General features: G+C 30.0%; 1 protein-coding gene and 1 pseudogene across 1 annotated transcript in view; both read right to left on the minus strand.

The window, feature by feature from the left end:
• LOC110414679 (disease resistance protein RPS6-like) overlaps positions 1-1,781 on the minus strand; it is an 11,036-nt gene extending 9,255 nt beyond the window's left edge. Inside the window, exon 1 of the mRNA XM_021426027.2 lies at positions 1,261-1,781. Within this exon, the coding sequence (XP_021281702.1) occupies positions 1,261-1,757 (497 nt within the window). The 5' untranslated portion in view covers positions 1,758-1,781. The remainder of the gene's footprint in view (positions 1-1,260) is intronic.
• A 7,757-nt stretch (positions 1,782-9,538) lies between these two features.
• The window catches only part of LOC110414852 (disease resistance protein RPV1-like), a 16,151-nt pseudogene continuing 684 nt past the window's right edge, over positions 9,539-25,005 (minus strand).

Raw genomic sequence — 25,005 nt, forward strand, 5'->3', positions numbered from 1 at the left:
GGGGTTCCCTTTGACATTTGTTGGGCTGATGAGTTGTGGTTGTGAGCTGTGTCCGTAGTTGCGGTTTGTTTTTAAGGCGGCTGCGGGCTGACAGGTTTCTTTTTTTGATCTCTTCGTGGTTCGGGATGCTAGTTGTGTTTCTCTAGTTTTACGCTTGATCCTGGTTGGACTGCTTCGGAACAGGTTGTTTCTCTGCGTTTTCGGGGGGCAATCTTTTTGTTCATGCTCCAGCTGTTCAAAGTAGGATCTTGTTTTTCTTCAACTATCATTTGTTTCTGTGCAGCCTTGTGGATTATGTATAAAGGTAATACCCTCTTTTGAACTCGCTTGTTATGCCAAGAGGAGTCTTACACTGGTTTGGTGTGAGACTTGTGTTGGCACTCAAGCTCGATTATCTTATGAATTCACCTTTCAAAAAAACCAAAAAAAGACAGTTAGATTTCATGTGGACTAACCCTGACGTGTTGCAGCCCGTGGGTTGATGCTTGATGTTCATTGTTTGCAGGCTTTGATGTTTATACTTCCTGCGATATTTTTTCTCTTTTGCTTGTTACTATACAGAGCAACTATCTAGGTTTTCGGCTTTATACCCAAGCTGTGCGGATATAACTGTCCAACATCTGAGATTCTTTTGTATTTGGAGAGGACGTGCTTTTTAAGGTATAAAATTCTAACTTTAAAAAAAAAACAAAAAAAAAAGAGAAGAACACGCCTTAGCACAAAGTAATCCCATAAAAACATGCCAAAGAAAACCATCCATCTGACAACTTACCCACCTAACACACAATATATATTATATAGAATTGTTACTTTCTTATATTCTTTTCTTATTAAATTTATTTTAAGTACTCTCTTCATTTGAAAATTTCATATTCACTTTACTTTTATTGAGTCAAACTTAATCACTTTGAATTTTAATTTTAAAATTTTCAAAATTTAGAATAATTAAAATTGCTTAATTTGTTTTCAATATACCTTGTGGAATTAAAAATTAAAAAAATAAATTTTTTGTTTTCAATTTTATCAAAAATTATTTTTTGAAATTTTAATTACATATGAAAATATAATAAATAATAATCAAAGTCGAATTTGTATGATAAAAGGAATTGAAAGTAGACATTCGATTTGAAATAGAAGTAGTAAAATAGGTTGTTCACTAACTTAGTGAAAAAACTATCATGAAATTATGGGCATATATAAGATTCCAATTTATATAAGATTGTTTCTAAGAAGGGATCGAATAGTTTCAAACTTGCTTACCTATCTTCTAAAGGCATGCCTCCCAAATCAGCAACTTCTCTTAAAGCAGCCCTCCATCTTTGTACCATGTCCATCTCAGACTTGAAGCTCTCTTCATGTCTAGCAAACGCTTCGGCAAAACTCCCTGTCTGCTTCCTCACTTGAGATGGCTTCACGTCATAGAAAATTGGCAAAACAATGTGTTTGGAGAATTTCCTATGTTCCATTATCATTGCAAGTTCATTGAGGCACCATGTTGATGAAGCATAATTCTTTGAGAAGACAATGATAGATATTTTTGACTCATGCAATATTGCTCTTTCAATTTCATCTTTTATGCTCTCCCCTCTCTCAATTTCATCATCATCTCTAAATGTGTGAATCCCTGCTTGCACCAAAGCCATGTAAAGGTGATCGGTAAAGTTCTTACGCGTATCTGTTCCTCTAAAACTCAAAAATACATCGTAAGTGCATCGAGAAATTGATGAAGAGGACTCTTGAAGCATTGAAACAGCCATTGAAGAGGCACCTAAAATAATGTAGAATGACTTAATTATCTCATCAAAGGAAAGAATTTAATAAAAACAATGAAGGGCTTATATATAACCAAGATCAAAGAACTAAATATAAGCAGTTATAGAAGTTAAAACTAAAGCGAATTAAAGATCATGATTGAGCTGGTTAATGAATTTAGACAAAAGGGCAGTACCTTGCTAATAGCTTTTCGTTGCAGTTGTACTGTGTACGAAGAGAAAGTGGATTGTTAAAGCAGAATACTGATCAAGAAATAGATAACTTTTACTTTTCTCTAGATATTAGAGAGAATGTGTTTTTATCAACTAAGAGCAGTAGGTCCCAGCACTAGAACCCTCTTTAAACTTAAAAATTGACATGATAAAGACCTTTCTGATGTATAATTATTTTTATTGGTTGTAATTTTCAACTGAATTTTCACGCCATTGAACAAAAGAGTTGTTGAACTAGGCAAGATATCGTGATTCATTATTTGTTCATTAGTTGTACATTTGATTGGATGAAAAGTGTATGTATCTTTTATTTAAAGAATTTAGTTCAAATTCTTCTTTTCTTCAAAAAAAATACAATTAGATTGTCAACAATTTTCAAATATGTTAACCATAACAAGGAATTTTTCTTTGTAACAAAAATAACCTTAAGAAAAGTTAAGTGAGATATTATATATATATATATATATATATATATTATGAAGTGGTCATAGTAATTCTAATTTGGAATGCATAGGAACGAGTCGAGAAAAGTTAACTATAAGAAAAAAACACTAGACATGCAAGATTTTATATACGTTAATTATATAACTAGGAAAGTTTTTTTGTACAAAAATAACAGTCAGTACTAAGTAAAGCTTTGATGTATATATCTTCGATATATAATTTTGAATACATATGTCAGTAAGACTTACAGCTATCACTTCACCAAAATTAATCAATAAAGAATTTTAAACATATACATGAAACAAGAAGTTATAGTATATATAAATAATATCATAATAGTTTTAAGGAACTTTCTAAAATTGAAATCTTGTGGAGCTCATTTATTTTTTCACTATGAGCAATCTTTCAGGAGAAATTGTTTTCAGTAGTACATACATATTTGAGGGTTGAATGTAATTTCCTAAAAAAATAAGACTATGTTTGATAAATTAAAGCATTCAACATTGAAAATTTAAGTACCAAATTAATACTTCTAAAACTTTTATGTAATAAATATTTACGGCTGATCTTTTCTAGTATTCTACTAAAATTTGAATAATTATTTATTTATTTATTTTGAGTATTTTACATTAGTAAATGTTAAAAAAGAAAGAATATAATTTAATGTAATTAAATGAAAAACTTTTCTTTAAATAAGATTTGATTGGATACATTAATGCTTTTAACTACTAAGTTTTTCAATTTTTAAATGAAAATATTTTGTTTAATTGGTCTCCAAAGTGAGCTATCAAACACACTAAAATGTTAAATCATTGAAAATTTTAAATTTCTAGGACTTTAAATTTTTCGATAGTTTATGAAAGACTCTTTTTTATTGCCACTATTACTTAAACGGTACATTTCAAAACCAAAGTAAGAATATTTTTGAAGAACTAAAAAGTTAAAATTTTAAATGAATAAATAAAATATGTAAAGGAATTTTGAAATTTTGGAGCCATAAGGCTTTGCTCCTGGTATACAATAAGAATCTTAACCAAATAAGATATAGAATTCTAATCAACTTAAAACTCAAAAAAATATATCATTTAGATAAAGTTTCTTTCTTTTTGAAAAAATTAAATATAATTACATAAATTTATTAAAAACTTCAAATTATAGTTATAACCATAAAATTATAAATTTAAATGTATAAACTTTAAGAAAAATTTAGTCAATTAGGATCATAGAAAAAAAAATTAGTCATCCTATCACATCCTTAGTCTTACACACACCAAACATAGTATAATATAAAAATTATCATATCTTACTCTTAATCCTTGAACACAAATACAAAATAAGATGATATTATCCAATACCACACCTTATCTTGTTTATCATCCTACAACTTACGCACCAAACACACCTTGTAAATATTATATAAAGTTCAATCTTCTAACTACCCAATTTTGGTGTTCAAAATGCAGAATAAAGGTAAAACAACTTGAATATATAATTTAGTTTAATTTGGTTATAAATCTTTACTTTTATTTTTATAATAATTTTGAAGGAACAAACCTAGAAAGAGAGAAATCAAAGGAAAAAATATCCAATCTCAGACAAGATTTTTACCCTTTATTTTTTCTCGATGGTTCAATTATTTCAGACCACATCATTTGCTCTCTTGGACTTTCTGGGTCTGAACATGACTGGACCTGCTGTTAGTCCAGTCCTCCTGACTCCTTTTCCAATTTGAAAGTGTGTTGACGTCCAAAATTTGTTGCCGGTCACACCCGGAAATCAATTTATGCGCAAAAGGTCAATTCAAGCCAATGCATCCAAATATATTTGCGAGTCAATCACTCCAAAGACCTTCAACTCAAGCCAATTCTTACGAAGGAAGAAGAAAAATTCATTACCGTCATGTCCACCGTTTTCAATTCATGCATGCATAACCTTATTTTTATATGAGACAATTACATTTGAATCTATGGTCTTATTTGTCACTTTTAATCAGATATTATTATTAATCCATATAATAGTATGATGAAGCCTTTACATGTTCTATTTTATCCTTAAAACTTATATCCAAAAACGGCAAGTGTCATTATTTGATTAGCTAGCTTTCTTCTTTTTCCCTCTTTTTCTTTGTCCTCCTTCATTTCCCCTCTACCATCGGCCAATAAGATGATATTATCTAATACCGTTCACGTATCTTATTCATCGTCTTACAACGTACACTCTAAACAAATCCTATATATTTAATATAAAATTCAATTTTATAACTACAAAATTTTGGTGTTAAAAATGAAAAATAAAGGTCAAATAACTTGAATAAATAATTAGTGTGATTTTGTTTTAAACTCTCTATTTTTATTTTATAATAATTTTTAAAGAACAAAACTCGAAAGTAAGAAATCAAAGAAAAAAAATCCAATCTCAGAAATGATTGTTGTCTTTTTTTTCTCAATATTCCAATCTCAGACCAAGACTTAATTTGCTTTCTCTTTCATTTTCTTGGCCTGAACATGACTGGACACATTGTTAGTCCAATCTCCTGACTTCTGTTTCAATTTATGGTTAAAGGTCAATTCAAGCAAATGAATTTCTACTCCAAATAAATTTGCGGGTCAATCACTCCATAGACCACACCCATTTCGTACGCAGGAAGAAACCAAGAAGAAACTTCAAGAAAACTTCATTGCTGGGCATGCCTGCCTTTTTCCAATTCATAATTGTGCCACTCTTAATCTTTTTTCCAATTATGACAAACTATACTTTTTTTGTCTTTTCTTCTTTTTATCATTGTTAAACTTAAATTGATAATATTTTATTTTGATGTTCCAATTTTGATCCCATGCTAAAATTATTTTTTGCCTCTCCGTTGGTAAATATTAATTAAATTCATGCTTATCATCATTATAATTTTTATTATAGTGATTTATTTATTTTCTATTTTCCTTCCTTTTATTATTGATTATTAAGTTCACAATTTTTTATTTATTTAAATTAATTCAATAATAAAGTATCTTTACCCCAAGAATATATTTTTCTCTCCATTTTGTTATTGTCTATATAAATTTATAATTATTAATTTAAATTAATTCAATAATAAAAATATTTTTTTACCTAAGAACAAGAAAACTAATGGCACATAAAATATACATCGAAAATCAACCCAACTAAAATAACTCAACTCTTTTGAATTTTCTTAACCCAACCAGAAAGCCTCAAACACATCCCCAGATCCAAAAACCAAACGAACCCAATTTCCTTCCACCACCCATCGAACAAATTGTTGCTAGTCAACGCAAAATCCTCCAAGTGTCAGTCCCTGAATCCCCGTGCACTACTTCAACAAATTTGCCGGCACTAAATGTAAAGCTATCCACTACTCTCTTCACAATCTCAAACAGAAATTTGGCTAATCAATGAATGATTTTTGACCCAACACAAGTTCAACCTATTTAAAAGTTAAAACAAATGAAACTCATCTTTATCTTGTCGAGATTTAGGATAGCTGTTTGTTTAGAATGTGAAGTTATCACAGGTTTAATACTTTTTGTTTACATGTAAATTAAATTAAAATTTAATTTAAATATTATCCATCTAAAATAATTTTTTTAATATTATTTTTATTTTGTAATTTTATTTAGATAAAGAGCTATTAGCTTGCAAATCCTCCCTCAATTCATTTACAAAAAAAACGAGTCTTACTTTCTTAACACTTTTCTTTCACAATTATTTTTTTAAGTTATATTTCACAACATATATAACATTTTTCCCTTAAATTTCTCTTAATCTTAATCATTGGGTTATAAACATTGAGGTTATCAAGTTTTTATGCAATCCTGAGATTTCTCTTCCCTGACACATCCTCTCTATACCTCACAGGCCTAAAATTTCTCACCCTTATGGATCTCTTCTTAAAGATAAATGCATCCAAAACCCTCCCATATTTCCCACAAATTGTTTGTAGCCACCTCCAATCACTCACAAAGATTGCCACCAAGCTCATCGGATTCTTCCGTGACACATGCTGGCTATATTTTTTTAGTGAGTCTAATAATCTAGCTATATAAGCCATTTATAACATATAAGCATAAAGTTAATTGAATAACTAAACTTAAGACGAGACACCAACATAAGAGTCAGGTTGGCAAACCTATGGTTTTGAAGTTCTCGACCTCGAAGGAGACGAGTGTTTGCATAGAAGTTTTAATGACTAAGCACTCACCAAGATCAAGATTGAGAGCTTGATCTCTATAGTTATATTGTGTAAAGTGATAAAATTGTTATATGAGATTACATGATTTAAAAAAAAATTAAGGACAAAGGTACAAGAAAGGATAGATAAGAAAACAAGATCAGATAAGCAAATATTTGTTGATGTTTTATGCTCAACAGTTGTTGATGACATAAATTAGGAGTTCTTAAATTTTAATTTATTTAAAATATTAATATTGTGAAAAAAAATTATAAGTTTAATTGTAAGATCCTAAAATAGAATAAGAAACCAAATTAACCAAACTGAATTATTATATTTTAGTTTGATTTAATTTGATTTTCATAATAATATGATTTGGTTTGATTTTTTTTAAAAAATAGAAACCAAAATTTACGATTTGATTTAGATTATCATTTTTATTTGGCTTGTCAATTTGGGAAGGTCATATATAAGGCTAGGTTTTCAAAGGCATGGTAATAGGTAGCATCACTACATGCGAGTCTAGGAACCCGTCTACCTTGATGAGAATAACATATTAAGGAGCTGTCATTAATTTCTTGTTTAGGTATGATCGGCTACCCATTAAATATATTCTATTCGATAAGGTTCTAAATTGATTTTATGTTCATTTAAATAATAAAACCTAGTCTAAGAATTTTAGAGTTGAACTCGGAAGTACGGTTATGCAGAGATGATTAACAGCACCGTGACACCCGTATCAAATAATCATTTGTTACCTTATTTTAACTTTATTTTTAGTTTTATTCTTATGTATATTTCCTTAATCATTATTCTTTCATTTTAAATCCTATTTTAATTTTTGACTACAAATGATAATCTTTATATTGAAGATATTTCATGAGTCCTTCCATCTTTTTAGTATGATACATGAATATCTTCTCACCTAGAAAATTTATCAGAGAAATTTATCTTTTCAAATTTTTGGAAAAAATCTCATCATTGGAATCATCATTGGAACTTTGTTTCGAAGATAAGAATATGCGTGATGATTATGAAATGCAAGGATGATGAATGCTACGGAATTCAACTTATTAAATATGAACTATAATCGTTTATTAAAAGCATTTCTCAAATTCTCCCATCTATTTGGTAAAATCCAAGATTACTCTCTCGCCTAGAGAATTTTTTGAGAAACTTATCTTTTCAAATTTTGCTAAAAAATCTCATCATCGGGACCATTGTTCACATGTACGCATGTCAATGGAATGTAAATTCATAGTTAATTATCACAATTGACAACCCATTTTCTAAATCCTCCCATCATTTTAGTAAAATCCGAGAATGTCACATCACTTAAAAAATTCCCCAAAGGAAACTTATCCTTACAAGTCTCTTGGAGAAATCACATTATCGAGATTAGCAATTGTGCATAGAATAAGTGTTGTGTGTCATGATGCATATTACAATCTATTAAATATGAATCAAAGTCTTGTATTGGAAATGTTTCCCGAATCCTCCCATCTTTCTGGATAACCTGAGAATGAATTCTCACCTAGAGAATTTCTCAGGAGAATTTATCTTTACAAACTTCCTAAAAGGATCTCATCATCGAAACCTTAATTCGCATGCAAGATATAAAACCGAAATGTATGGAATGACAATTAAAAAATGTAATGATAATGTGCAATGATCTAGATATTATTTTACTTAGCCATTGTGCTAAATTAATTTTTCTTGCTATGATTTCTAATTTTGTTACCCATAATTAGATACTAAAATTAAATTTTGATTTCTATTTTCTCTATTTATTATTTTTATAAACTTTAATTGGAATGAGTTATTTGAATTGGGTGATATTAGGACATACATTTAAAACCTTCCCATCCTTTTGGTAGGATTTTAATTTAGTCCTTCACCTAGGAAAAATACTTTTTACGTCCCTTGCCAAAATTCCATCTTCGGCCCAATCCTAATAATATACCATTAGATTTTTATTTTTCCTCTTTTTAAAGCATAAACATTCTATTTTTTCTAAAGAATATTATATTGTTCTATTTTTAAGTTAATAATATTGCATTTTCTATTACATAGTTTAAAGTATTATTCGCCATTGTTCATTATTACTAAATGTTTCTTTTCTATACTAATACCTACTTTATTTCTCATGGTCTATATAGACACATATTATTTCTTATAACCGACTATCCTATTCGATGATTATATATAGGTATTTTTTAAAAAAACAAAACGTTATTACATTCATACATTAAATGAAAAATACCAATTGAAAATAATAAACACATACTAATAAGTCGAAACCCTGCCCAACAGAAAAAACCAAACCAAATTTAAAAGAGAAATCCATTACCTACCTTGGATTTTGTCTAAACCAAGATTCAGCAAGACCTTTAAGTGGGCTAATGGATGAACCCGACTCCAAGGGATAGCAATGGGCTTGCTGCAAAGTGGGTTTCAGCTGACCCGCTCCAAAATCTCCGACCCTCTTCTCCTGCAGCAACGTCTGATGTTTTTTAGCTGGCTTCAAAGTGATGTCGTTTCAAGCACTTTCCTTTTCAAGTGGCATGCCCTCTGTCTTCTCTCCTTTCTTGAACAACTCCTCTCTTCTTTGCTTTTTGTTTCCCCTTTTTGTGGTTTTCTATTTTTCTTAAAATCGTTCGAGGTATTTCTTTTTTTTTCTACTGTTTCCTATCGATACGTGCGGCACCCTCTATTACTGTCCATTGGATGTTGTTTTCCTGTCCTCTGCCAAGGCGTGTGCTTGCTCCTGGCAGAGGGAATTTGTTTGCTCTTGTACGGTTGTTTTGGGCCTGCTGGCGTTGTGTCTTTTTATTTTTCCTTACTTCCAAAACATTCTTACGTCAAACTTGTTTTGATCTTAAATTTATGTTTTAATTTCGTTTTTCTTAATTAAACATGATTGCGCCTATTTTAAAGTTTTACCTTCCAAATGTTGATGACCAAAGTTGCATTTACGTAGAAGATCGTCATCCGGTTCATATATGAAATCAATGACACATCCTTTTACACATAAATCAGAAAATACTGTACAGCTCACTTGATCACCGTCTTCCAATTCACTCATAAATCTCTAAGAACAAAACCAAAAAATATTATTCTTGACTTGAGGAATTCCGATGAAACGTTTATAATGGATCCACTTAGTACCTTTGGTCTTGTTGACAATCTCAATACGAGATGAAAAATCAAATATTTTATCGTCTTCAGCAAAAAGAAAGGCCACAAGTTTAGATAGTCAATATGTTGACCGGGGCTTCGGGCCACTACGAGTGAAACCTTGTTCCCCATAGCATAATGAGCATGATGGCCACAACTACCCTCCAAAAGCTCGGATGTATCAAACATGCTAATTATCCCATAGTCATGTAACACCTGTAACAATATTGAATTAATTATAAGTTATAAAAAGAAAAAAAAAGATAATAAACCAAAAACGTTAGAAAGGAGATCAAGGAAACCTTAGGGGAAGCAATCATTTTTTATTCCTCTAAATCATTGTCAATTTGCACTTTGATATTGCCACCGGAGCCCAATTTGAGTAACTCTTCATCTTTAAACTCAATCTCTCTCCAAATATCTTCATTTTCTAAACGATGCAAAAAAATGGATTCATCATTATTATACAGTTTTAATCATCAAATTCTATGTTTCGGTGAGTATCTTTGTATAAATAAATTGAATTTAGAAATATAACAAAAAAAAAGCCTTTCTAGGTACAATAGTACAGTGGTGCATGCAAAAAATAAATAAATTTTAGAATTAAGATCCAACTTAAAATTAATATTAATATATTGAAAGAATGCCCCAACAATTAAGAATTTGAGACCAAATTAATTTAGAAAACTCAAGTTCAAATTATAGGAAAAAGGATGAGAATAGATGACAAAGTGCTGCATTTCATTTATGCAGATTAAGATCATATATATAAGTATATGGACAATATTATAAGTGAAGAGGTCATTGTTAAGGGGGAAAGATCTCACATTTATAACAACCAAGGATTAGATTATATATGACTTATAAATAAGGGCATGTCCTTTTCCCAACTAGGTACTTTTTCTTAAAAGAACAATATCACAATAATTAGATCTCAAAATAGATAATATCTCATAATGGTGTACAGTCCAACAACTTTAGCATTAACAAATGGCTTCAAATTTGCTCATGAGACTCACATACCCTTAACATTCAAAGAAAACACAATCTACTCTCAATTGGCGGTTTAATGCTGAGAGGAAAAGATTTCACTTTTCTTTTTGAAAAGTTAGGTTCCACGTCTTTAGAGGCAAAGATTGGATTGCACCTTATAAATAAGGGCATGTTCCCTCACAATGTGCCTTTTTTTTCAAAATGATAATATAGCTAGGGTAGACCCCAAAAGAGCAATACCTTGTAACATGGTGCATTCCAACAATCCTAACATCATCATTTCTTATTATATTTATGGCTATACTTAACATAAAGTGATTTATAAATTATATTGACCTAAAACAAGCATCTATAGGTGTTTATAGGATAGACTAAGCCTAATTAACAATTCAAAAACTTAAGCTTGGGCAACAAGGCTTATTTATTTTCCTATTTATTATTTAAATATTAAAAATATTTTTGACATAATATCTCAAAAAATCTTTAAATTATTCAAGAAAATTCAATAAGTCGTTATACTTTTATAGCATTCAATCAAGTGCTTATATTTTTATTTGAGTTAAATAAGTCTTTGTAACTAAAGATTAACTTAGTTAAATGTCATTTATCATTCAATGTCACATGACACGGACATGATATGTTAACATATTATAATTAACAATGATGTGGCACAGTGATATATTAAAATTAATGGTGATATGATATAATAATATGGTCATATGATATTTTTCACCTTTTGCATCAATGTCATTTCAGTGCCATGTAGATATAAAATGACAAGTGATATTTTGACTAATGATAATTAATCAATTATTAGTCATAAGAACTTGTTTGACTCATAATAATAATAATATAAGAGTTTAACTAAACCCGATAAAAGAAAAAGAGTTTATTTTATTTTTTTTGAATAGTTTAGGGATATTTTTTAGCATTATACTAATATTTTTCTATTAATATTTTAAATCAATTTAAAAATTAAAAATTAAGAATATCCATTTTTAATATATATCTTTCATTAGAATATATTTTAAAAGTTCTTGGTTAGATATACTCCGATGTATATATGGTAGCTAAAAAATATGTTGTAGTTAGTTTTTTTCTCAAATATTCATAGATTAACATAAAAAATTTCCATGAAGAAAACAAGTTATAAATGAAACTATTGATATGTAAAGTAAAGTCAAAAAAGGGTTCTTATAAATACTATCAGTTGCAATCGTACCTTGATAGCAAAGTCGAGAGTCATTTTCATGTATAGCCTTCTTTTCTGATACATATGTAACACCAAATTCTTTGATGTCTAAACCAGAAGATACTAATTTGCAGCTCACCAAATCACCATTTTCCACCTGATAATCTTTTACTGGCCAGTGGATTAGCCATAAGATTGTGTTACTATTGGTTTCAGGGATTCCAATGAAACTTGAGAAAGAAAGCCACGTCAACTGCTTGGTCTCATTAATAATATACACAGATGGTGAAAATTCAAATATTTCATGGCTAACAAGAGAATAGACTATGCATAGGTTTAACCAACTAACTTCTTCACCAGGATTTTGTGACAAAGAAAGAGAAATTTTAGACCCTTTAGAGCGATACTCAAACAAAATTGGAACCTCACTTCCAGAGACAAAACAGCTAGTTATGCCGCTATCATAAAATACGTGAGACATTGAAAATATTATTTATAAAAGTGTTGAATAATGTAAAATAAGAAATTAAAAAGTTCGTGTAGACTAAGAAAAAACCTGAGGGGTAGCGACCATTTTTGTGTCCGTAATATAGTTATAAATTTGCAATTCAATGCTTCTAATCGAGTTCATATTGAATAAGCTTTCAATCTGTTCCACTTCAAAGTTTTCAATTGGTTCCAACTTGAACACATCTTCAACCTCAGTTAGCTTTACACAACCAAAGACAATACACCTTTTAAAATTTAATAAGCATGGCAGACTTGAAATAAACCTGAACAACGATTTAGACATTATCTTGCGCAAACCACTCGTTGGAAGCTTTGGAAGCCATTGGAGCTCTTTGCAACAAGTCAGTAGAAGTTCGTCAAGCTTTGTAAGGTGGATAACGCTCTCAGAAAGGCTACGAATTTGGTTCCTACTTAAATTTAGGATTTCAAGAAAGGTAAGTAGCTTAAATTAGCAGGCATAACATCATCAGATAGTCTGCAACTTTCAAGACTCAACTTTACCAAAGAACATGGCAAAGATGCCCAAAAGAAACCCAACTCTTTGCTTCTTTTCAGTGATAGCCAAGACAACCACGAATTGGATTCACATATAGCAGTTCCATCTAAGCTAAGCACCCTCAATGATCTCATATTCTGCAAATCCCTTGGCACATCATCAAATTTTGAGCAACCAGATAAAATAAGCTCTTCCAAAGATTCTAACGAACCAATTGTCCTTGAAAGTTTCTTAAGACTTTTGCAACCTTTAAGGTTTAAAACAATAAGAGTCTTTATCGCACCAATGGATTGATCAACCTCAACAACTTTATGCAATGTTTCAGCATCAACCTTTCAAGACTATGAAGACCCGATAAGTTGAGGATTTTGATAAGGCCATGAGAGTGACTGAAATTAAGGATCTTCAAATTTGGAAGAAAGTACTGTAAAAAGGGGAAAAAACACTTAGCCATATAATTTTGTTTTTGCTTCCAGAAAGTAAAGAGAAATTAGATAGTATCACACCTTTGTATCATTCCAAACACGTTTGAGGCTACTATTGCCCATCTCAAGAACAACTAGCCTGGAAATATCTAAATTTGTAGGAAGATATCCTTGCCAACACAACCATATTAAGCTTCTCGGAAAGTCTTTGTAGTCTCCTTTAAGTTTTACATAATCCAACTGAAGTTGTTTAAGTCTCTGCATCTTTGCAAATGCTTCAATTTCTATATCTACCTCATTTGACATGAGAAATCGATTTTTTGAATGATTTGCAGTTGTCTTTCCATACATCTCTTCCAGCAATCTTTGTAGGTCAATGGTGAGGCACATGATTGTTTTTGTACCCTGTTGGAGAAAGAATAATTTAGTTCAAAAAAAAGTACAACATAACAAAATATGTTGCATAAAAGAAAGTTGAAGAAATGAAGTCTTTCTTACAATTTTCCCTCTCAACGCATCAAATGCATCCTTATGCCACAACCTGCTTCGTTTCCCAAGGTCAGGAGATTCTTGACGAATAATGTTCCTTCCCATATCTCTAATCATTTGATGCATCATTAGTTTGCTTTTTTCATTGACAACCAAAACAGACCTATTCATGAGATTTTCAATACCAATTGCTGTATAGTAATCACAACCATCTAGAATTGTAGTTGTGTAATCTCTATCCTTCCCGACGAATACACAAGCTATGTCAAGGAATAGATTTTTATCATGATTATCTTGCAGGGAATCATAGCTTATTCGTAGAATCTTCTGACTTTTGCCGTCAGGGATTGCTTTCAATTTCTCTAATGCACTTCTCCACACGTTTATACTTTTACCAGACAAAGAAGAACCCAAAACTTGAAGAGCTAATGGAAGCCCACTACAGTGTTTCACTACACTCCTTGCATATTCCACATAACTGTCAATTGGATCATTTTGTCCGAATGCATACCAATTAAAAAGTTGAAGTGATTCTTTGAAAGCTAATTCTTTTACATCAAATACCTTGCACAATTCTCCATAACTTGATGATGCTTCAAGATCAAACATTTGCCTAATAAAAGGATCACTTAGTAAACATCGATGCCTGCTAGTTATGATGGTTTTACTTCCTGGATGAAAAGGAATTTGTGCTCCAATTATTTCAGTTATTCTTTCCGAGTCATCCACATCGTCTAAGACAAGAAGCACACGTCTACAGCATATAGCTTCTTTAATCTTAGTGATTCCATCATCTGAATTATATATTTTGTTTGCTTTTCCCTTAAGGATATCTGAAATAAGTTGTCTTTGCAAACGAACTAGACCACTGCGTTCTTCAGTAGTCTCTCTAACACCAGCAAGAAAACTATAACCTTCAAATTTTTGAATGTTAAGATTGTAAACAACTTTGGCAATGGTTGTCTTCCCAATCCCTCCAATTCCACATATTGTTGCTATGCCAACCTTATTTGATCCATCTCCCAACCATCAATTAATGCATGTCACAAGAAAATCTATTCCAACTAAATAAGGAGGCACATAGAAAGCAGTGCAATGGAGTTTACTTTGAACCTGTTTAACAATATCTTGAATGAATTGCGACTCATGCCTACAAAATTTAAAATATAGAAGTTATAGTATATTTTTGAAATATAACTTAGCAAGTGACATCTTGAAAATGGAGTAAAAATCCTTTAACTTGCTTGTTTCATCTGTAACTCATCTTACTTATGTTGAAATTCTCAAGTGTATCCTAATTCTTAAATATTACAAGATACTTTTTCAAAAAATCTCACAAACAATTTTATTTAATTCATTTAATAAGTTATTTTCTTCACATTAAAAGAAAAACTTACTTTCTTTTATGTTATTTTCTTTACATTAAATATTTATTTTTTATTGAGTCAATATTTGGTTTCTTATTGTTTTGGCTAGATTAAGTTAAAAGTAAAATGTCAATAAAAGAGTGTTTTACTTGTTGATGGATAGAATTTTATTGAAGGATGAGATATTTTAGGAGGAATGATGTTATCCCTATAGCTATATCTACAATGCATGTGATGTGATTTTAGTCGAGCGGCACACAAGCCAAAATAACACACAAAGCTTATTTCTCCTGATTCTTCTTTTCTTCCCACTTTGAATAAGTATTTTCTTCCTTTCTGTTTCGATTTGGATACCAATCAAAATTAGGGATGGTAACAGAAAATTTCTGGTTCCAAACCCAACTCAACTTTACATTTTCTTATTCTAAACCCATTTGGTCTTGACACCGGGTTATAAATTTTAATACCCAACCTCGAGCCAAGAGAATTATAGTAAAATTTTTATAAATTAATATTGTTGAGATCGTGAAAATTTATTAATTAGTGAAGATATTATTTAATTGATAAAATAATAAAATAATAATTTATATATTAATTAATAAAAAATTAATATCATCATGAGATTCTTTATTTTATTTCTCAAAACATTAACCTTAATACATGTATTGTGTATTTTAATTATATGCATATACAAATTATTATTATTTTATATATTTGTTTAACCAAAATAAGTTCATAAATGTAATTAGTCTTATTACATAGAAGTCATGAATCCATTCATTTTTGCAAACAAACTAAAGTTACATTTGATGTATACTTAATTAATATACTTAATGAACATTAAGTCAAGCAAAAACATTTAGATAAAAAATATAAAACTAAACACAATTGCTTTTCATATCAAAGATGTAAAGAAATCAACAATAATAAATGAAATGCGTAAACTATTATGTGAATATAACATAAAAAATCTAAATTGTACTCAAAAGCAATTGCAACAATGGATGTCAGAAACGTTTAACTTACAAGTAAGCCAAGTAACAACATTAAATACGATCAAGAGGTCATCAGAGTATTTATCAGCCAATGTTAATTTTCCTTTTTAATACGAAAACATTATACTAGAGCTTTTTTATGCACCAAGAAAAGTTAGAAATGAGATTGAATGAGATATAAATTTCGAGGACAAACAAGTAATATTGGAGTTATATTTTACTAAAACCTCATAATTGAGTCATGTATATATATACTTTTTTATGTATAAAGAGATTATTAATTTATATATTAAGTAGGACCTAAGTGTTTTTTTAAAAATGTATCTTATAAATTTAACAATCATTTATTGACTACATTAGTTTTATTTCAATACTGATCAAAAATATTATTTAATCAAAATTATTAATTTATTAAGTGTTAATTTAATGAAGTTCTATTGTATATAGCCTACGATCAACTCAACATTTGTTTTTTATATTATTTTAGTTTAATTTTCAAGTAATTTTTTAAACTATAATGTAAATTACATCTTAATTACTTTAAATATATTATATTTTTATGTTGATATCTCTAATTAATACTAAACATAAATATATTACTAAACTATACATATAACTATAAATATAAACTATTAATATTTTTTATATTTACCTCAAGACGGAAACCCTAAACTGGACCGAACGTCGACCCTATTTTTTTAATTGTAAAACGCGACGCAACTAGCCTTAGCCACCAATTGCCGAACCAAAAACCCACCCTACCGGCTCGGGACAAGACCAAACCCGTCAAGTACGGGATTTTTGCGATCCATAATTTTTTTCTAGTTCTTTTTGTTGGTTCCTATTTTTTATGATAAATGTTGGTCCCTATTTTAATAGTACAGAATTTAAGATAAGTGTGTTGGTTTCAGTAAATTACATCTTTATTCCTAGTAATTATAACCTTTTGTTCTTGTGAAATATATATATAGAATAGTTTAAAACTAGTAAGAAGGGATCAAATAGTTTAAAACTAGTAAGAAGGGATCAAATAGTTTAAAACTTGCTTACCTATCTTCGAGAAGCATGCCTCCCAAGTCCACAACTTCTCTTAAAGCAGCCCTCCATCTTTGTACCATGTCCATCTCAGACTTGAAGCTCTCTTCATATCTGGCAAACGCTTCTGCAAAACTCCCTGTCTGCTTCTTGACTTGACATGGATTCACATCATAGAAAATTGGCAAGACAATGTGTTTGGAGAATTTCCTATGTTCCATTATCTTTACAAGTTCGTTAAGGCACCATGTTGACGAAGCATAATTCTTTGAGAAGATAATGATAAATATTTTTTACTCCTGCAATATTGCTTTTTCAATCTCCTCTCTTATATTCTTTCATCTCTTAATTTTATTAGCATCTTTAAATGTGTGAATCTCTGCTTGCAACAAAACTATGTAAAGATGATCTATAAAGTTTTTACACGTATCTGCATTATTAAAACTCAAGAATACATCATAAGTGTATTGAGAAATTGACGAGGAGGACTCCTGATTGTGGACCATTGGAACCGTCATCGAAGAAGAACACAAGAGAATCCAGATTGGCTGATAAGGCACCTAAAATAATATTGAACAACTTAATTATCTCATCAAACGAAAGAATTTAATAAAAAAATGAAGGCCTTACACCAAGATTAAAGAACAAAAAATAGGTAGTTATATAAGTTAAAGCTAGAGCTAGGAATATTAAAGATCATAACTAAGCTGGTAAATGAATTTAGACAAAACAGCACCAATTATCATTGTAATTAGTAACCGAAATATATATTTTGGATATATAATTTCAAATACATATGAAGGAGTTAAGAAGAGAAAAGTTAACTAGAAAAAAAAAACTAGATTGGCAACAATTTTCATTTAGGTTAATCACAACTAGGACACTTTTCCTTTTTAAGAAAGTAACATTAAGTAAAAAATAAAAATCACAAAGTAGGTAGAGCTTTAATGTATATATCTTAGATATATAATTTGAAATACATATATACGTCACGAATTACAATTATCACTTTACCGAAATTAATATTTATCAATAATAAATTTTAAAAATATATATGAAATAACAAGTTATAATATATACAAATAATATCATAATAGTTTGACGAGATTTTCTGAAATTAGAATCTTGTGAAACTTATTAATTTATTCCTTATTTACACCATTTCAAGAGAAATTGATTTTAATTACTATAACTTATTTGAGGGTTAATTGTAATTTATTAAAAAAAATTAGTCATCCTATCATATCCAATTTCAGACAAGATTTCTGCCTTTTTCTTTCCTCAATAGTCCAATCTCAGACCAGGACTTAATTTGCCGCTTCTCATTTTCTTGGCCTGAACACGACTGGAAACACTGTTAGGCCAATCTCCTGATAGTCTTTTGCAAGTTGCAAGTGAGCCGAGATCCAAAAGTTTTCGGCCGTCCATTTCTGTCAATCAATTTATGGTAAAAGGTCAAATCAAGCAAATGCACATCTACTCCAAATTCATCTGCGGGTCAACCACTCCGCATGGCACACCAATTCACCCCTCGAAAAAAGAAAATGCAAGAGAAATTCATTTTTCGTCCTGCCTACTTTTTCCAATTCATGCTAGTGCCACTCTTTATCCCTTCCCAATTATAACAAATACCTTTTCTATTATTCTTTTAATTTTTTTTTGGTCTTTTCTTCTTTTTATTATTGTTTAACTTAAATTGATAATATTTTATTTGATGTTTCAATTTTGATCCCATGCTAAAAATTAGTTTTTGCCCCTCCGTTCTCTTTCTTTCCTTCATCTTCCTTGTATATGTTAGTTAAATTCATTCTTTATCATCATTATAATTTTTATTATAGTGATTTATTTATTTTCTATATTTATTTTCTTTCTTTTTATTATTGTTTATTAAATTTATAATTTTCTATTGATTTAAATTAATTTAATACTAAAATATATTTTTACTTCAACAATTATCTTTTTCTCTCTTTTTTATACTTCCTATTACTTGCCGTAGGAGCTACCCGCTTTGGTACAATTTGAATGGTCCATGGAAATATCCTGTCCGCTATAAACCTTAATTAGCTGGAAGCAAAAATTCTGTCCATGCCTTGGTTTCACACCACATTCAGACATATCATGCCTAAATTCATATCATGATTAATCACAAAAACCAAGCTGTCCAATTGGCAATTAAATACCATCAATTATTCTCCAAGCCGCGTAGGACTCCATTAATCTCCGAGAATCCCTCAGCAACGTGTTCAAGAATCAAGCAGACCATTCCGCCAACTTATGACCAGATTACCTTCCAACTCGCGTAAGACTCCATCAATTACCAGAATCCCTCATCAACATGGCCAAGAATCAAGCAAATCATTCAGCCAACTCATGTCCAGAATCAGACATGAACAAATTATGATAGATTCCGGCGCTCAGCTATTACTCACAACCGGTGTGTCCCAACTTCAATGAAACAGCACCATTCGTCATCAAGAACGTTGAGGACTCTTTTCAAATTTCAAATTTTTTCAGCCATAGCTCCAATAAGAACGTTTCCACTCAATCCAGCTGCTACGAGATAGAGTCCTATTCCAAATAAATTCAAAAACTTATCATACCCTCCAGCACTTAAAGATTAGTGCGGGATAATCTGGATTAAATCAGAATTTCTAAGAGTCCCCCCTTAGCCAAAAATTCAGCAACTTCTTTCCCCTGAAGCCAAGCATGTGATATTTTCCAACTTGGAATCTTCTCTTTCATCCGTTCCATAGCAGTTATTACGTGTCTATATTTTCATGGTGCTTCCTCCGGCTTATTCGATCACAGTACAGTGGAATCACTCTCAATCCACAAATGACCATGAGTGTGTAGCATATGTGTAACAAAAAGAGAGAAGCCCGCTCGGATGGCAAGTAATTCAGCCAAGTCAGTATCCTTCACACTAATTGGTTTAGAGAACTTAATTTTGGCCTCACCAAACCAATCTCTTACTATGCCTCCATACTTGCCTGGCCCAAACTACTTGATTGTTAGAACACAGAACTAGAAAATCAAAAAATTGACTTCAAGGCATGTAATAATGTCACTTTCTTTAGTTTTATTCGTCTCTTACTTGTAATGTATAAAAAAGTTATTAATATATAAACCTCAAAGATATAATAAAGTATAGTGATTGATGGTGTTTTGTATTGACGAAATTAATCCATTCAATACTCACCGAAGTATAACAAGATTATCATTTTTCTATAAGATTTTTCTATAGCAAAACGTTATAAAAGAAAATTTAGTATATGGAGAAAGGAGGAGAGATTGTTTTTACATTTTTTTGTATTCCAAAAGTGAGTCTTTTTATAGGCATAGGTGGCTATTCACAGACACAATTGTATTCGTTCCAAATAGTCACCACAATTGGTTTTTTCTAACAATCATGACTCTTCCTATATTTCAAGTCCCAAACGTGACTTTTATTAGAAAATGTCCAACAATCTCCTATTATTTTCAAAGTAATCCAAACTTTTTATAATCTTGAAAATTGATTGCATAAATGACGGTGTCTTTCGATTGAACATTCATTTAGTAAAACAGAAATTATATGATAGACTATGTTTAAACCAACTATTCCATTTGGTTAAACGAATACGTCTCACACAAGGATTTCAATAGCAATAAATACGCAATATCTAGCGATACTTTTATGGCCATTAATTTGGATCCTCTTTTCATAAGTGTTGTTAAAGCCACTCTTAGAAGCGGCCACACTTCACACTTACATAAGTAGATCTAATCAAGAACGCCCTCGTAATTAAAACATTCTAACAAATTTATGTTATGGGTCTATTATGAGTATATAACAAATCATTTCCTTACCATTATGGGTCACTAGTACGTTACTAGGGATGAAATATAATATATTATATTATAATGCTAACAACCACATGCAGATAGTATACTTTGTCTCATTAAACTCAAGACTTGACATTATACCCAGCATTGAATCAAGTTTCCACCATTAGTAACTTTCAATTTATAAGCTTGAGCCCCATCCCCTTTAAGGTCTTATTTACAAGATCTCTAGTAAGACTTTTGTTAAAAGATTTGTTAAGTTTTCACTAAACCTCATAAAAGTTATAAGTAATCACTCCATCAAATATTAACTGTCAGATATAGCTATGTCTTAATCCAACATGTGTAGACTTTTCATTATACACTTGGTTATATGCTTTTGCTAGGGTTGCTTCACTATTACAATGGATAAAAATTGGAGAAATTGGTTTAGCCCATCAAGGCACAACCTAAAGTAAATTTCTTAGCCATTTGGCTTCCTTATGGCAACAATCAATGCAATAAATTCGATTATCATGGTAAAGTCCGTTATACACATTTGTTTCTTGGACCCTCAAGAAATGGCATCCCTACTAAGCATAAAGATCCATCTGCTTATGGAAGCATGATCTTCTAAACTTGTAATCCAAGTAGCATCCAAATAACCTTCTAATATTGATGAATATCCATTATAGCAAAGCCCATAGTCAATTGTTTCCTTTAAGTACCTTAGATTTATGGCTTGCTAATATAAAATATTTGGATTATTTGTGTATCTGCTTAACTTTCCAACTACAAATGTTATATCTAGCCTTGTGTATGTTATTGCATACATTAAACAGTAAGTCATTCTTGCATATTATAATTGATCGACAATCCTACTAGCATTAGATACTAATTTAATTTAAGGATCCATAGGTGTAGATGCCGATACACAATTACTAAGATCAATTTTTTTAAGCACCTTTTCAATGTAGTGTAATTGTAACAAAGTTATGTCATTTTCATCTCAAAATTTTTAATTCTTAAAACGGCATTCGCTACACTCATATCATTTTTTACAAAGTTATTTGACAAAAACTTCTTTGTCTCCTCGACTTATTCCAAATCTATGCCAAAAATTAGAATGTCATCCACATATAAGCAAATTATAACACCTTTGTCACTTTGGAATAAGTTATATATGCACTTGTTAAATTCTTTTATGTTGTAGCCATTGACTAAAATGACTTCATCAAATTTTGATACTATTGTGTTAGTGCTTGTTTAAACCCATATAATGTTTTGATAAGTTTACAAACCTGATGCTTTTGTCTAGGAACAATAAATCCTTTGATTTTTTTTCCTTTAAATCCTAAGAGCATAATTTCTTGTTCTAGAATCAATGCGAAGGATGATCAAAAAGCTATATTATTGTGTTAGACCTCTAAATTAATGTCCCATGGACATATGACTCTTTATAATTTTTTTTCTTTCATTTAGGAGTGATCCCCTACAATAAGGTCACATATCTCAAATGTTACATCAGATCATTCCACTAGTGGTCACATATCTCACATATCTTTTCATATTTTTTTTTCATTTTTTTGGAAAAGTGTATAATAAATTCTCATTAAAGCTCATGACGAATGGTTTTCTACACTTACAAAGAAAAATTTTCTAGTTCTCAAATCACTATGAAGCATATATTGGAAGAGCAATAATGAAAAATTGAAAAGCTTTTACATGTTAGCAAGCAATGCAAAAAATGCATGGAAAGTATCCCAAGTTGAGACTACCTATGATGGTAGCGGACAATCTTATTTACATAAAACTTTTTTTATTATTATTTTAATGCTTAGTCATCTATAAAGAAAAATCATAAGATCTTGATTATTTCCTCTTGAGAATTTATTCATATATTCGATGTGTCTAAATACTGTTCGTAACAATAGTACTAAATGTTCAATTTTTATTTTTTATTTTTCAAAAATCAAATCAAATAAATCATGACTTGTTCTATTGAGAATACCTTTGTTAGAGTCTCACAATTTGAGTCCTTGCCAGAAAAGGAATAAGAATGACTACAATATTTGCCATGGCAAAGGCCAAAAACTCCAAAACCAAATATATATTAAACAGCAAAAACTGAGAAGAGAAACAATAAATTTCTGCAGAATTAAGTTTCCTCTCTTTTTCCTATTATAAGATAGTTATGGTTACATGTTACCCAACTTAGATAAAGACACCAATTTTTTTTCTACTTTACAAGCGCAGTGTACCAAGATTTTTCAATGAAATTTCTTAGATCATAAATCATCAGAAATTCTTGAGATATCTAATAACTAATCTTTCAAAGTAGATGTTGTTACGATAATTCATGCAAATCAAATTAATTAAGGAAAAAAAAGCTTATTTAGTAAATTGGTAAAAAATCATTTTTTTATTTTCTTTGTCAACATCAACCCTATCCAATTTTACAAAAATCAAGAGCCAATTCTCTCAATATTCCACTTATAGCAATTATTATTAAAATGAAATAAAACTTTTAGATTGTTAGAACACGACACATCAACATTATGCAATGTCAATGTTATACCATGTTAGCATTGTGCCACATCAACATGCCCATGCCATATCAACACATAGGCAATAACACATCAGCATACTTAACAGTTAAATTTAATGATATTAGAGTTAAGGATTGTAATTAACAAATTCATAAAGTATAATGACTTAATTTACACAAATTATTATAAAGGGACTAAATCCATTCTTTTTGTAGAGTATAGGGACTAATTGCATAATTTAACTATATAATTTTGATGTATAAAGAGATTATTGATTTATATATCAAACGAGATCTACATATATATTTTAAAATCTATTATCCTATAAATTTAACGAATTATTAATTTATCATATTGATCTCAAGTCAAGACCGACCAAAGATATTATTTAATCGAGATTATTAATTTATCGAATATTAATTTATAAAAATTTTACTGAAATGGAAAAGCATTGGTCTTACACTGATTAGCCATTCAAATTCAAGACAATCCTTACAAATGATACTCATACATCTTTAATTTCTAAATTTGACGAATGAAGTATTGCCAAATGAATTTCAAAGAAAGGTTCACCATTTTCTATTTTATTCAATTCACATGCAATGAGATGTTCTTGAACAAAATTAATAAATAATAGAGAGAAATAGTGTTACAATGAAGTAAATCAGGGGGAGTTGGATGAATTGTGCTTTCCCCCAATGAACTTAGTGATGCACAATGTGTCATTTGTTCTTGAGGGAAAAGATAAAAGAAAAAAACACTCATAATTCAAGAAAATGTTAAGAAAAAAAATCTCTTTAAGCACCTTTATATCTTAGTCATCAAATTAAACTCTCTAAACTATCTCAATTTCTAATCTTTCTAGATTATTTTCACTGTTACCTACAGTGATGATGTAGCTTTTCAGAGTGTTCCGAGCTGTATTCACTACTTCCCGTGCCATAATGTATTTCCCTACTAGACAACTCATTGATATATAAAAAAAAAATAGATTAATAGCTAAACTCAAGTATCTACTTATTATTCATTTATTATTTATTTTAATTAAATTGAGATATAATATGAAAAGAAAATAAATATTATATATGATCAAATTTTGGTTTGTAGGTGTAAGTCACTTAAGTTCAAATCTTTTCAAATTAAATTTAGATCCCTTCAAAAATTTGATTCACTTTTTGAAATTTGATTTGGGTTGGATGGGGTTGTTTTAAAATGGATCACTTAGGTCAACTTTTTCCAACTTTAATTGATTCTCTTATTCTTCGTTAGTCAACCATGCAACGCATTCAATAGTTCAAAAGATTAAGTCCTTATTTGGAGATCAATAGCCTCAAATTTAGATGAAAACTACTTTAAAAAAA

This window comes from Theobroma umbraticum, unplaced genomic scaffold (assembly GCF_002168275.2).
Source record: "Theobroma umbraticum cultivar Fairchild unplaced genomic scaffold, ASM216827v3 scaffold_147.0, whole genome shotgun sequence".
NCBI classification, from domain to species: domain Eukaryota; kingdom Viridiplantae; phylum Streptophyta; class Magnoliopsida; order Malvales; family Malvaceae; genus Theobroma; species Theobroma umbraticum.